Consider the following 15,925-nt stretch of genomic DNA (forward strand, 5'->3'; position numbering starts at 1 on the left):
GTTCCTGTTCTTGCTTAATGCTAATGTGATCATGCTAACAGCGTCAATGCTAACATGTTAATGTTTGGGAGCAGGTATATTTTTAGCACAAAATAATTTAAGTGCAGTTCAGGTTGATTTTCAAACTTTAGCAGGTATTTGGTCACCTTGTTAAAGCAGAAGTAAGCGGAATATTTGTGTTAATATAGGCCTATGTCTTAAATAGTTATATCTTCCGACAGCAATCACTTACATAGAGTGTTTGGTCCAAAACACGGGTCTGTCAGTCACTCTGCTCTGCTGTAAGCCGAGGAGAAAACGTCTTGTATACTTCCTTGTATCCTACAAGCTTTATCCAATGAGGAGAGAGAACGGCATAAAGGGCTGTGTGTGCAGCCAAGGGATGCGCGTGAATGTGGTGACGTAGGGACGAGGACCTATAGATCCATGACGAGGGCGGGGGCTGCTAACTAACAAAGTTAGCCAAAACGACCGGATCGCTTACTTCTGCTTTAACCTCATAATTACTGTTTCCTTTTCCGCAGCTGCAGGAGCCAAACAGCTTCGTTACATCTGTGATGTAAATGTCCTTCAAGTGGTCATGGGTGAAAGTCCACCTGTTCCTGATGAGCTGGTAAGCAGGCTACTTGTCAGTGACTGTGAAAGTGAGACGTACATGGATGTAAATATAAAGGCACAACATAGGTAAATTACCACAAATTCAGTCCTTTTATTTTACCCACAAACCCCTGCACCAAAGTGATCAGTAAGATGGATAAAGATGCTGTCTACATCGGTGGAAGTCAGCGGTGTTAAAACAACACAATGACAAGTTAGGCTATATACAAAATATAAAACAGTTTCAACCCTTTAAACAGTAGAGAAGAAAGTATATGATAAGTAGGCTAAGTCATGTTTCAGTTTCCGAACCCCTCTGTTTATGGCGTTTTAGTAACTGACCTTCATTTCAGTAGTGAACAACAGAGTTTTTTCAGCTGTGGTCAACAGTCTGTGTGTGTTTGTGTGTGTGTCTGGACATCTCGCTCTGCGTCTACCTGCCAATCACAAAAGCTATGTGAGTGTATTTGAACTCAGCAACATCAAAGCCGCTTCATTTTATCATTCAGGTTGACTTTGGTTTTAAAGCTTCCAAGTCTTTCTCTGTGTCCACCTCCCAGACTGTCTGTGGATGCTCCTTCAGCTGACACACAAAGCGGATCTCAGTTCACAGCTCTGGTTCAAGTAAGGACATCCTTCTTCTTCTTCTTCTTCTTCTCCCTCTTCTTTTGCACATGTATGTGGCTGCAGCCTGGTCCAGCAGTGTGCAGCTGAGCCACAAGTATCCTTACACTCAGTACGACATGGCTAAGCCGTTTTGGAGTCAAATGTTATCTCTCAGTGCCAGGACACACCTGGAGTCCTAATAGCTCAAGGCTGCGCTTCGGCTCTGCAGGTGAGCAGGTTTGGCAGGTAGAGGGGGTTTGGTGGAGGCAGGGGTGGGACTCTTGGGATCGTCTGCGAACGTCTTCCTGAGCTGCGCTACACGACCTCCGTATTCTGACTTCTTCTCCTCACAACACACTGAGGTCTCTGAGAGGGAAAGAGAGGAAGAAGGTGAAGGTCAACAGACGCCTTTCTAAGCATGCACTGTATTTTTTTTAATCCCTCATATTAGACATTCAATCTTTCAGTTTATCTTAAAATTAACTACTATGAGCTTTACTGTCATAGCCTACTTTACAACAACTTTCCATTTTATGCCACATGTCCCATTTATTTTTTCCACTACATTTACCTAACAGCAACAGACATTATTCATGGACAATTACAGAGGATATTCTGCATAGAGAATACATTTACTACTGTTTGTGTATAGATGGTTTAGTAGCTTTTATTTTGATTTGTTTGTAGATGTTTAAATTAAAAAAAAATTTTTTTTTAAGTTACATGAATGAATACAGCTCTTCTTTTACCTGTAATGGCACACAGTACAATGCTGAAGTAGTTGTGTCCATGAGAATCGCACATTTTAACACAAAAACCACGTTTCTCTGCACCACGTCTCTGCTCTCTTGTTTCCTCACCTCTGTCTTGTCGGCTGCTTCTCTGTGTGTCTGACAGTGGGGCTTTGACCGGCGGCAGGTTGCTATGGCGACTAAGATGGGGCCTGTAGAGAGGAGCCCAGTCGCTGGGATTGTCTGAGCCGCTGCCTGATTCGGTGTCGCTGTCGTCCACCGGCTCCTTCAGGTCGTCATCAACGCTGCAGGAGTCCATGTCCTCCTCTGACGACTGCTCGTGCGCTGAAGCCAGGTCGTCCTGTACGTGAGCGGGACATAATCTGACAGTTAGACTTTTATAGTCAGGACATTTTACCTTATAAACTTCAAACACACATACAAACACATTATAACTCACGCTAACATCTGTGAGGGGCAGCTGGAGTTTTTCCTTAAAGCCGAGCTCCCGGGCCTCTCTTCCTGGCAGCAAGTCCACTGTCTGGATGCCATTCATATTATCACTGTGGAGTCTGGAAGACAAAGACGTCCATTTTTACTCCCAAAGACAGACGTCCCAACCTTTGAATTAATCCTCCAGTCAGTCATTTGGGAAATAACTTCTATAATCAAATTGGGACGAGGAGACGGCGGGCTGACTGAAACTCTTTAGTTCCCTGTTTATCTTATCAAAGCCGACCAGAGTTACGTAATCTGAACAGGCCGAGGGCTTCGTTAAGGAGAACACAGACCTAGGAGGATGTTCATGAGTGTTGGTTCAGAAACACGTTGCTGATGAACTGACCTGACCTGAAGGAAAATGCTTATCGCTCGTCACTCAATAAATAGTCAACTAAAATATTATAATATTTCTTTGTAGGATAGGTTAAAAAAAACAAACAAAAAATTTAAAGTTAAATTATTCACTGTAAGGAAGACACAAATGTATCACCTTTTGAATTAGTTTGGTTTTGCTACTGTGTATTCGTTCTGGACCAGAATAAATTATCTTACATATTAAACCTCAATGAGACTAAAGTGACACAATGGATGTGAGATTGTTGTTTTCAAGGTTTTGTACATGTAGCTAAATCATCAGTAGGCCTACATGTTTTTACCTTTCTTTATCTTGTTCTTTACATAAAATGTTTAAAAACATCGAAGACATTTTTTTCTCTACATTGCTTGACCTCTACAGTAATGAAGAGACTGCGACCACACAGATACTGTTGGGTCTATGTTTAATATTATATTTAATAATAAACTATACTGTGTTGAGTCAGGGCCTAAAAGCCTGCTACCAGTCATCTGGTGTTTGTGTTTACCTGTTGTTCATGAGGTTCTGAAGGAGTTTAGACGACCTGAACTCGTCCACTTCTCCGATCACGCTGACACTCACGTCTCCGTCTCGACCGAGCAGCCACCGCACATTTTTACTGGAGGCTGGGGGAGGAAAAGAAGAAAAACAAAACAAAACATGAGATATATTTTCATCCCACAGTGTCAGGCTCGAAAATGAGATTGTGATAAACTGTCATTCTCGGTTTCCTCCAGAAGGTGGCACTGTCCTCTAAGTATAGGGCTTGGGAAAGCTCACACAATGGCAGCAGACTTTGTCCTCTATCACTGTTCAACTCCTTATCATTCTCGTCTCTCTCACTCTTTTCACCAGCTCTGTTTCCACTGAAACAATCCATATCACTACTATACCCTATTCATGGAATAATATTGATTAAGCATGTTCAAATTATATGGAATCATTGCCAAAAGATAGGAACGAAAAACAACACCAGTACCAGCACCAGTATCAATACCAACACCTTCCTGTAAAAACTAAGTTACCAGAAACTCCCTCTGAAGTGGACACAGCCCACATGTTTGGTTTTTAAACACTGTGTGTCAGTTGAATTGAGCAACAGCACTTTTATTCTCCCTTGACTTTATAATCAGTCCCATCTATAATGCCAGTATGACTAAACAATTTACTTTATAAATCTGAATGTACAATTAAACGGAATCTGTCATTTATTTATTCTTCTGTTATCTTATCGTCAGTCACCCATAAATAAATAAACTTAAAACTCACTTCAAACATGTTTACCACATGTGGGAAAAACAGAAGGGATTTTAAATTGTTATTTCCTGATGACACGGGAGGTAAAAATAAACCTCACGTGTCACAAAGCCTGTTTTGTTTTCCATGACGAATAATACCTGATAAATATGAAACACCTGCCATGACATCACTGAAAGGGGCGTGGCTTTAAAATAGTAATTTTTCTGAGCTGTGCAGCAGTGTGACGCAAAATCGATTCAGCCTTTAAAAGATACTGTGAGAGTCGAGATAAACAATCAGCTCCTCACTGTGAACTGACTCCACTGATGCAGACAAAAGCAGCTCTGTTGTGTTGACGTTGTGGAGAATAATGAGCTGTGTTTGTGTTGTGTTGCTGTCTGAACTCAGTCATCTGACCAAAGAGCATCTCTGACTGACTGTTAGTCATCGTCTGTCAGTCACAACACACCTTAATGTTTCCACAGTCACCTCACTGAGTTATAGCTGCGATAACACACACACACACACACACAGGCGATTTCCCATCTGCGGCGTCTTTCTTTATTACTACCACACCTACAAATTAACCACTTACTGGAAATGGAAATCTTTAGTCTCAAGACTGGCGCGATTGTGTTTGCATGAGATTTATCGGCCTGTCTGCACACACAAGACGCTCCCAGTGCAGTGAACAAAGGCATTAAAGAGGTCTAACTGGACTGTGCGTTGTGTAACACAAACGCACACAGGCAGCGCACACTCTTTCACCTCTCAGGTGACAGAGCAGAGATTGGTTTAACAAAGACGGGAACTTAATATGTGGTTTAAAGCCTGGCAACGCCTGGATGATGATTTAACGAGTGTCTGTCGCACACAAACACACACACACACACAAACGCATGGTGCAGGTGAACCAGTGGGGTCGATGGGGTCTCAGTGAGTCAGATTGGAGGAGTGAATGGAGGAAGGCTGGATGAGATGACTTCAGACAGAGGGTGGAGCAGAGGGAGACACAGCTGCTGACGGAGCACTGAAAAGCCTCTGGTTTGTGTGTGTGTGTGTGTAATCAACACACACACAAACAGATTAATGAGACTGGGAACCTGAGAGTGTGTTACTACACAGCTTGTGTATCTGTGTCTCTTGACTCATGTGCACTCACACTTTAAAAGAATTCTGGTCAGCATTAATTAGTTATAGACTCCCTAGCAACAGACTATTTGCTATAAGTAGTATATCAATATATTTCCTATATATTCTATATAATTATCTACTAAAAACTGTAATAAGCCTACTCTCCATATTGAAAAAAGTGTGCGGTGATTGTATGAGGGCTAAAGAGAGCTGTAGCTTGGATTTCTACAAACACTGAGGTCATAAATGGGCCCATATTTTACTCCTTTTGTTGACTGTGTTTGACCAGCAGTGTTGATCCATGATAAGATAAAGGTGATAAACTAGTTAAGAGAAGCACATATAGTGGGAACATACCGCACACTAGACTGGATTATGAGGATCTTTTTTTTTATTATTTCAGAGCAATATGAACCTGACATGAAAATAAATTCAAAAAAGATCCTCATAATGCAGTCCAGTGTGCAGTATGTTCCTACTTTTGGTGGTTTTCTCAACTAGTTTATTCCTTCGCCATACTACTGGCACCTCGACTGTCGCTGTGCACAGGCATTTTCTATTTTTTTTATATATAAGTTGATGTTTTAAGAACCAAAAACCACCTCAGTGTAATTTCTCATCCCCTCTCTCTCCTCTGATTGGCTGATGGCTGTTTGTTTTTCTTGAGTGATCAAATTATGCCAATGTCCTGAAGCCTGGTTTAAAGGCTCAGTTTCTGAACACAGGCTGTGTACATTTCTCTGTGGACTGAGGTTTTGATACTTTCACAAATATAGAACCTAGACCTGCTTTATATGGACATCTACCTCTATACTGCATGGGACCTTTAAAATCCCTCAACCTGAAAAACCCTTAGCATAACCACCAAAAACGTTAAAAGTATAATTACGTTATTATTTTAATATTCAATCAATCACTGTACTGTTAAGCTTTATTATTTCCTGCGCACTTATTCTTTAGGACCACCACTGGAACATTAACTCCTCTTAAAATATCCAGATTTGCAGACACAGTGCTGAGGTCTGTGACGTGTTTCAAGTTAAACTCGGATTACACCTGTTTGACATCTTAAGAACTTTACTTATCTCAATGCACAACGCTTTTGTCATTTTGCCAGTGCAGCACTGTGTTGTTGTACAGTTACAACATGAGACCCTCCCAGAAACCTGGCTCCCTCCTGCTACAGAAATATGTTCCTCTGTCAGTCAGTGTTGTTCTGTTCTGTTCCACTGGAGTCATAATTAAAGAGATCTTTCTTCTCTGTGACAGTCTGTTCTGCCAGTAGAACCAGTTCACTCTACCTTTCTTCGGCCTGGTGTTGTTGTCGACTCCTCCTTCCCTCTCCTCCCTCTCCTCCCGCTCTGTCCAGCGGCGAACCTGCTCCTCTCTCATCTTCAGGAACAGGATCCTCTTCTGGTCCTCGCTGAGGGCCTCCAGCACCTCCGGCTCCACCCACATGTCCTCCAGGATTTTGGCCAGCATCCTGCCTCTGTCTGTTCCCCCCCGGCCGCCGGAGACGAAGACGTCTGTCTGTCAGCCGCTGTGTCTCTCTCTGTGCAGTGGGTCGGGTTTCAGCCGTGGAGTGAGATCACACACTCAGAGTCAGATTCCCTCTTGTTTTCTGAAGGAAGTGGATCAGGTACAGGACAACTGCTGGAGGTCACTGAAGTGTCCTCTGTCAAGCGCACTTCCTCTGTGTGTGTCAGACTCTCTTCTTTTCTGTGGAAGTCACGGTGCAGAGAGAGAGAGAGAGAGAGAGAGAGAGAGAGAGAGAGAGAGAGAGAGGGAGGGAGAGATTATATCTACTGTATTGTTTTGTTCCCCACCATTCAATCCCGTTCTGGCTGGAAAAACACAATAGGCCCTCAGCAAATAAACCAAAATGCCAACTGTAATGTGTGTGTGTGCATGCATGCAGTGTTTACTCTGCATACAGTAGGCAGCGAGAATGCTGCTGTGCTTTCAAACACTGAAAGGCAAACAGGGGCAGGTTCAGTATGTCAACACACACACACACACACACAGGGTGGGGTGTTAATGACTACGTGCTATCTGGGTGCAACAGACAGACTGTAGCTCGGGTAAGTTTCTCTCTGTCCCTCACACACACACACACACACAGACGCATACCAACACGAACGAAACATAAAACAACAACAACACTGTTATTAGCCTCTTATCAACACACGTGAGGTTAGTAGCTATCAGCGGCAGCAGCCCACTCATCAAGGACCAGGAAGTCCTCAGGAGCAGATCCCAGACAACAACCTTCACCTTAAACTGTGCGCAAACAAAGATTTGAAACGGCGAGCTGTTGCTGAGAGAGAGCCAATAGGATTCGAGTCTGTTATAATGGTTCACCAATCTCCACCTGCAGGGGGTCTGGTTCACACTGGAGACTTATCAGCTTTTCATTTAAACTTTAGGACGTGGCCGTTCTTACCACAGGCGAACCACAGAGTTATACACTACCAGCTTAAACATTTACCACAAGGTGCAAAACTTTTCATTTTCACTTCCCCTTGTGGTTTTCTTGACCTGCTGGGAAATAAGTTAGAAGAGAGGGATGATACCACTCTCATTTCTGCCCAGTAAATATGAAGCTGGATCCAGCTGGTGAGCTCAGGGAGCGTCCTGCTTTAGGTTCAGATTATAACAATACCTACAATGAAATATGCTTTACTATTAAAAACAAAACAGCTCATAAATCTGTAAAACACTGAAAAGAGAAACAGCAATTCTGTGTACTATTCTTCCTATACTAAAACCAACCAAACATTAAACTTGCTGTAAATTGGATTCATTTAACACAGCTGATGTTACTCCCAGCATCCATTCATTCAGCAGCCAAGCAGCACTTTGCAACGTCTCCAGGGTTTTTCCCACTGATCATTGTTCTTGTCCACTGTCTAAAGATGGAAGAGGAAGTGTTTCTGTTCGTTCTCTCAGTCTGCGGGAGCTGCAAAAGCCCCTTTGAGAGTCTGATTGAAAGCAATACAAGTAAACAGGACCTGACAAGGAGATTTAATTTCCTAGTAAACAACCTACTCTGTGGCAAACAGAGAAGAGTCTCAAACCCGCATCACAGCCCCATGTAATTAACAGCACACGTTTACACTGGGGCACAGCAGCACAAAAGGGAAATATTTAAATCAAGACATAAACCAGACAAACTTATCACACACAAAACAAAACCACAGAGAAAATCAACATCACAAGGACAAAATTAACATATAGCGGATCACATACACACACATATATAAAGAGACAAAGTATGCAGCTCTGGCTCTCTGCCAAGATGCAAATAAGACTGGGATTTGAGAGAGAGAGAGAGAAAGGGAGCGAGTGGAGGGAAAGGTATGTGCACGGCATACTGAGAGGAAAGTTTGAAAAGTCTCTCAGTGTGAGAAACAGTGGTCACTTCACAGCGACAGGGGAGAGTGTGAGAGATAAATGAAGTGAGACAGGCTGCAGAATGGAAAGTGCAACAAAAGACAGACAGGGTAGAGAGAGAGAGAGAGAGAGAGAGAGGCGAGGAGAGAGAGAGTGGACTTACTCAGAGGCTGCCGGCCGGTAGCATCTCCCTGCACTGGTGCGGAGCTTCAGTCAGTCAGCGCCTGTGTGAGTGTGGTGTGATGAGTGTGTGACGTGGGACAATGTGAGAGTGTGTCTCCGTGTGTTGTATGTGAGTGTGTGTATGTGTGGGGCCGAGCGTCAGCAGCAGTGGAATGCAGGCTCAGCTCTGCTCTGTCGCATTTGTACTGAATGGGAGTGGGACGGACTGACATCACTGCATTTATTTTTCCTCTCCTCCTACCTCCTTTTCCTTCACCCCTCCTCTCCACTTCTCCTCCTTTACTCCTTTCCTCATTCCTTGCAATGATAAGAAGCAATAACATGCTGGTGAGATACCAAGTGGGAGAAATTCCCTCATTACTATAAATAACTTCTCAGCTTAATCTTTTCAATCTGCTCCCCTGTGACATTTAGCTGCATTCAAGGACACAAGGAATTTAATTTCCCCTGACAGGCTATGTAACCTTTTCTTGTGGGAAATGGGAGTGATTCTTTCTCAGACCTTTTTCTGTATCAACTGTTTTAATTTTATCTGACTGACAGTCTCTGCATAGCTGTGGTTCCCCCCTTCTTTCTCTCTCTTCCTTGAGGAAGTCCTGTTGGCTCCATGTGACTGAGCAACACTTCTCAAGGTCTCTTCCTTAATCACAACTCCACATGTGCAGGATGTAATCTGGATATTTATTTCACAAGGCTTTTCCGTCAACAGGTTGTTGACGAATTTACCATGCCCAGCAGTCATTGTTTAGTGTTTGCCCCGCCTCGTGGTGCCAGGTCAGATGAGTCCAGTCACATGGTGTAAATGTCAGGCAAACACCTCAGAGTAATTACAGTTAATAAGATCACACCTTTGTATTCAGTTTCAATGAAGTTGACTAACCTGTCTCCTGATGCTAATGGCCCGTCGAGGCTGGGTAGGTGTGACCTTCAGGGTGTGTTTACTGCAAATAACATCTCTCTGTAAATATCAGTCGCTCCACATGTAGTTATGTTTGATTTTATTTTGGTTTAGTAGGTATTTAGTTGATATTTACAGTACACATTTTAATATAGTGGTTAATGACAAAACACAAAACAGTGTAGCACAAGTAGAAAAGAGGGTAACAGTTTATTTTATAGGTCAGTGACTTGTGAGTAATTTAATGATAGTGAGTCGTCTAACTGGGTTCCAATTACCAGAAAGAAATTACCAGAAATTACCAGAAAGAAATCATTTGTATTCATCAATAATTTATTATTGTAAATATTACTGTCCATTTGCTGAAATGTTTCCCTGTAGATACATTTCTAAATCTGTGCATGTTTAGCCGACCATCTCTTGGTGGGGCTGAGCTGATTTCCCTGTAATTAGCACCAAGTTACAGAAAAAGCCTTTAAGGAAACTTCCTGGTTAATGATTCAGAAATTACAGCCCAGTAAAGAGGAGCATCAAGCCAACGGATTTGCATGTCAACATGAGTCACTTACAGCTTATCAGCTACCAATTCCCAAGAAGACTATGGAGGGAAAACTGTTATTGAGGAAGCAAATAAAAACAAATAAAATAAATAAAACTTTGGATTAATGAACATGTAGTATGTAGTTCTTTCATAAGTGACATAGTAGTTCCCTGAATAATATCATGATTTTTTCTTTTTTGCAGAACTCTTTAAATAATCCTGCACTCTGTAAAATGTTTAAAATACTTTTATGAACATTTTATTCATTATTTTTTAATTGTTTAAAAAGCGACAAACTCCTCCTTTAAATCTTTATATGTTGTGCTAACATGATCCTATGTGAACCACCACATCACAGCATAATATAAATGGTATATATTACAGTATGTTTACATTTATATTTTAAGAGTGAGCATAAAATTAGTCTTAAAATAAAATGAACTCTATCAATTCTTTGGGGTGAAATTGAAAAAAGGGGATTTTTCTCAAAGAAAGGAGTGAAATTGAAACAGATTTTGATCAGTTTTATTCCAGCTGGAATGAAAACAATAAGCTCTCATCATGTCAGTGAAAGTTGAACGACCACGACACTCAGCATTACGCAAAACGAAACCACAGTTGTCATTAGCTGGTTTCCACCAAAACCAGATTTTCAGTGATACCAGACAGCAGCAGTCTGTGTTTGCCTCTCTGTTTGTCTGTGGTATCAGAGCAGAAAGCTCAAGGTCCACCAACAGACACATGGATAGCGTCACAAGATTTGATCTCAAATCAAAACAGTCCACATTTAAACTGACAGCTAACATCAAGCTAAATCTGAACCTAATATTAACGTCCACCTTAATAAACCTGAGTCTGACCTGGTGTGACCTCCTGTAAAGGAGCAACCTAGATTCACAGTAAGTTGGTCAGAATCAGGTTGTGTCTTCTTGCTTTCACTCTTCTCCTTATCATAATATAATCCTGCGTAAATCTGTGCCTCAGTGAAAAGATAATGGAGCAGAATGCAAACATAAGAAAACACACAACCTGTTTCTCCATCTGAGGCCAAGGTCAGACCTGCTCAGGTAACACAAACAGGTAGGTGGAGAGGAGGCTGAGTAATCTGAATGTTTGTGTCTCTAATTACACACATTGTGGTTGTGGTGGTTGCTTGTAGTACACCGTCATTCGTGTTATTACAACAGCTTTGAGATTCCACTTGTGTTTTCAGTTTCCGGAAATCAGAATAAATTATTTGTCATCATCAGGTACTTCACCTCCTTACCTTCGTCAGCAGGACACACCTTGGAAAAGTCCCCAAGATTTCTCCACTCTGCCATGTGAACACCTCACCTGAGTCCACGTGGAGAGGATCAGACCATGTGGTCACATGGTAACTGTGCAGGAACAGCACCCTCTGCTGGAGTAAGGTCAAACAGCAAGTCAATAATACATAATGCGTTTTAGCAGTTTTAGAGGCTCAGTTCTCCAATGAGAAATAATAATAATAATAATAATAATAATAATAATAATAATAATAATTTTTATTATTATTATTATTATTATTATTATTATTATTATTATTATTATTATTATTATTATTATTATTATTATTATGTAGTCGCTTGAGCATCACATGTAAAATTTTGATCGTCAGAACTGTCACATATACATGTATGCTATTAATACCATAGACTGCATATAAAAGAAGAAGTTAAAGGGATAGTTCACTCAAAATTCAAATTTCACTCATTATCTACTCACCCTCATGTCGACTATAAGGGCTGGGAGAAGTTTCAGAGTTATCCGTGCCTTCTCTGAGTTACAGGGGGTCTCCATGCAGCACTGCATGTCCATATAACGGTTGCAAATGGATACCACTTTTCTTTGTTATATGGACATGCACCGCTACGCCGAGACCCCCTGTAACTTAGAGAAGCCACGGATAACTCTGAAACTTCTCCCAGCCCTTAGTCGACATGAGGGTGAGTAGATAATGAGTGCAATTTGAATTTTGGGTGAACAATTCTTTTAATACCATGGAGTGTAGGCTAATGAGTCTGCTACAGAGTGTCTAGCATGTCCACATCATGGATGTATTATATTAACGGTCCACATGCATGAGAATTTACAGGCCTAGCGTCATGTAGACCCAACTGCGAAGAGGAACAAATGTTTCTGTTTAGTTTGTTTTTTAATTCTTTTAACTGCCACAGATTTTTTTTATATTGTCATAGGATGTTTTTTGTCTTTGATTTTGCATTTTTCCCGAGGTTGTAATTTTAAGTCAGTCATATTCACAGTGTAATTTTTGACCATTTTGGTTCAAACAATAACAAAGCAACTTTTCATTTTGGCACCAGTCAATTAACTGACCCAAAAACTAAGTTTTGAAACCTTCATGATATGTTTTGGGTGAATTACAATCTTTTTCAGATGTGGAATAGAGCTTTGATGAAGCATGAAACTGATGTGACAGTTTAATGTTTTAAAGACTGTTTAGAAGAATGAGCCAAAACGATGGAGAGAGACTATAATGTGGTTATAGTCAGTGGTTCACAACACAGTGGTATCTGTAGTCACAACACAAGACTATGTTTTTTCATTCATTGATCTTCAATACTGGTATAACAGTTAAGGCTTTTAAGGTGGCCCTTGGACATGTATTTTAAATCCTGGGGCCCATGCCCATGCCCATGATATCAGTGATATCTATTTTTTAGTTAATATCAAACCTACATACAGTCTTAGATTAATTCTTAGTTGTTCCCATTGAAGTTGAGGTACAAGTTGGGGAAGGTGATGGAGTGATTTGGGGTTAGGGTCAGTTGTCCACTGTAGGTTATCAAGGTCGCCAAGAATACACAATCAACAACACTCTCCTCAACCTTTGACCTCTGAAATCGAACATGCATCGTGAAACAGAAAGAACCAATAAGCCAATGTTCTCTGCTCACCTTAAATCTGCATAATCTATCATAATCAGTGTCAACGTGCATTTTTATAATTAATCATCTATAGTATAAAGACAAATAACCACAACAGATCTTACATAACATTATAAGAGCAAAGCTGAGGAAAGTCTCTCTTTTCAACCTCAGTTAAACTTCCCATCATGTCTTTGTTGGCCTGATTCAGCAACATGGTCAGGCAGATTTTCCACGGCAAAATTATTGGTATTCCAACATGTTCTCCCCTCAGCCGCCCCATGTTTAATGCATGGACCCCTCCGACATGGAGCCTGCTCTGTGAAGAGAGTGTGCATTAGCATGGATTCACATGAGAGATGCCTGTGGTTAAACCGACCGCAAAGAAAGTATTGCTGTAGTCCCCAAAGTAATTTAACCAGCAGAACAAGCTGTGCTGGGTGGTTGGTGCAACATGCCATCACCATAACGTATGTTGATTTTTACATAATTTGTATAATGAGTTGGAAAGAGTTTACAGTTGACTTTCGTTTTACCACACAGGCTGTAATTATTAGACACGTTCAGCAATATGAGACTTAGTTCTAACATACATGTGTTTAATAAAACATCTCTCTGTAATTAGGTTTTATATGGGCTGAAAATAAGACCCTATATCATCAGGAGAGCTGGTTCATTGATCACACAGTATGGCTGATTGTAGTATAACAGTCGATGCTGCATTGATTGACTTGTGGGTACGAAGAGCTGTGAATGCAAATCTGACATATATAATCAAGTTATTGTGGTGAACGTTTTAACACATTGAGCTGATCCTGTGACTGACCTCTACATGGGTAAATTCATCCTCCTTTTAGCTCTGATTTGGTCTCCATCACCTACTGAGGGACATTTCTGGCTCTGTACCTGCTAAATACTCATCTATGTTCAACAGCAAGGGCTCACTTTATCTGTTTAATGTGGTGGGTGAGTTGTATGCACAGGGTTTATCAGAACTGTTTCACAGAGAGTAGTTCAGCTGGCCGGTAGCAACACATCATGCTAAAAGAGGACAGCACTGAGTTTGTACAACATGAGGTAGTTAAAAAAAACTGTTGAATATTAACTTAATATTGCAGATGCTCATGTTTCATTATTTGATTATTTACTTTTTTGAGTGAGATTTCCACTGACACTTGTGAGATTAGTGAGCACGGTGGTCAATCAAACATGGGCTCGTATGTTGGAGCAAATTTGATGCGTGAGTGGGAGAAAACATTATGAACTATACGCATAGACTATGAAACCTTACAGTATGTAAATCTCAGGAACTGCAGCTATACAAATGTAGCTTATAATGTGCTACCAGACCATTAAAAAAATCCCATTTGTCTATGAGTTGCTTCACATACTATAACAGCATCAATCCTCACATCGTGTATCATCGTGTCTAGGTCTGTATCACCTGTGGAGGACCACACTGACCCCCGCCGGGTGGCATGTGATGCAGGGACTGTCAGACTTTCATATTTTTATGACTTCCATATTTACAACTTGGCTTAGCGGTGCTGCGTGTGGCATTGTTGCCATGGTGACCAGTCTGTCTGTTGACCTGGCTGCCCAGTAGAGTGAAAGTTGGCACGCACGCACACACACACACACACACACACAACCAGAGAGCGTCTCGAACACACATGGCGCATTCTGTCACCATGTTGGCAGGGTCGCCAGTGTTTTCCTTGTTTGTCTGTCTGGCATGGCACACACACACACACACACACACACACACACACACACACACACACACACACACACACACACACACACACACACACACACACACACACACACAGGATATGTTTTTCCAAAGGATTGTAGCCTATATGCAGCATGTCTCTGCACATTTTCTTTCTCATGTTTCTGGGGAATTTTTTTTTTTTGAATAATCAGATAGACACCAACACATGCCCCCCCAACCCCACCCCCAAGTACACACACACACACACACACACACACACACACACACACACACACACACACACACACACACACACACACACACACACACACACACACACACACACACACACACACAGTATCTCTCTCATTATCTCCACTTTCAGCTGTGTTAAGAACGAGCGGTCACAGGTGGAAGTGACTGATGCTCCTATAAAGACCCTCCTCCTACTCTATTTGTCTGTGTCACGTGGAGGGATGTGTGTCATTGTAACCCGCCTCTTCATGCCTGTGGATATAATGACCCAGATGAGAGCCACACACACACACACACACACACACACACACACACACACACACACACACACACACACACACACACACACACACACACACACACACACACACACACACACACACACACTGACACATTTTCACAAAAACACACACTCACACACACAAGTGCTGACATGTCGTGTCCCCCTCCTCTTCTGTGGTAATGAATGCTGATGAGGTCGTCGAGGGAATCACTGGAGTCCAGCACAAAGCCCAGCAGCTAAATAATGATGTCCATGCTGAAGGTAGCAGCCATGCTTCTTTTCTTTTCTTTCTTCTTTCTTTATCTCTCTCTCTCTCTCTTTGTTTTTGTTTTTTAACAGAACCTGTTACATGAAGGCAAGAACCAGGAAGACAAATCTTGTTGTTAAGTCCTTGAAGATGTCCAGTTATAAAATGTTCATCTCCTGCTGCACATGTGTTGTTGTTTTTTTAATGGTGACAACATATACTATCTACCTCAGTCAATTTTAATGGTAACACTGACTAAATCCCCTGGTTTGTACTTAACTAATGGACCATCTTCTGTTTGTATTACTGTAAATAAATAATCTGCCGTTTTATGAA

At 41.5% G+C, this 15,925-nt stretch overlaps 1 protein-coding gene across 3 annotated transcripts; it reads right to left on the reverse strand.

Moving 5' to 3' along the window:
* Window positions 1-692: 692 nt before the first annotated feature.
* Window positions 693-11,491, reverse strand: LOC310992820 (uncharacterized protein). Of its 3 annotated transcripts, XM_083981030.1 has the most exons (8): window positions 11,446-11,491; window positions 10,207-10,249; window positions 9,620-9,680; window positions 6,465-6,882; window positions 3,299-3,416; window positions 2,395-2,506; window positions 2,064-2,295; window positions 693-1,569 (listed from the first exon to the last, which is right to left on the reverse strand). In XM_083981030.1, exons 4-8 carry the CDS (start codon window positions 6,643-6,645, stop codon window positions 1,400-1,402), a joined length of 813 nt encoding a protein of 270 aa, XP_083837156.1. In that variant the 5' UTR covers window positions 6,646-6,882; window positions 9,620-9,680; window positions 10,207-10,249; window positions 11,446-11,491; the 3' UTR covers window positions 693-1,399. The 3 variants fall into 3 exon arrangements, with proteins under 3 accessions (XP_083837156.1, XP_083837155.1, XP_083837154.1); XM_083981029.1 differs by lacking the exons at window positions 9,620-9,680; window positions 10,207-10,249; window positions 11,446-11,491 and adding an exon at window positions 8,720-9,609; XM_083981028.1 differs by lacking the exons at window positions 9,620-9,680; window positions 10,207-10,249; window positions 11,446-11,491 and adding an exon at window positions 7,352-9,609.
* Between the last annotated feature and the right edge of the window lie 4,434 nt (window positions 11,492-15,925).

Source organism: Trachurus trachurus, assembly GCF_905171665.1.
Source record: "Trachurus trachurus genome assembly, chromosome: 10".
NCBI lineage: Eukaryota > Metazoa > Chordata > Actinopteri > Carangiformes > Carangidae > Trachurus > Trachurus trachurus.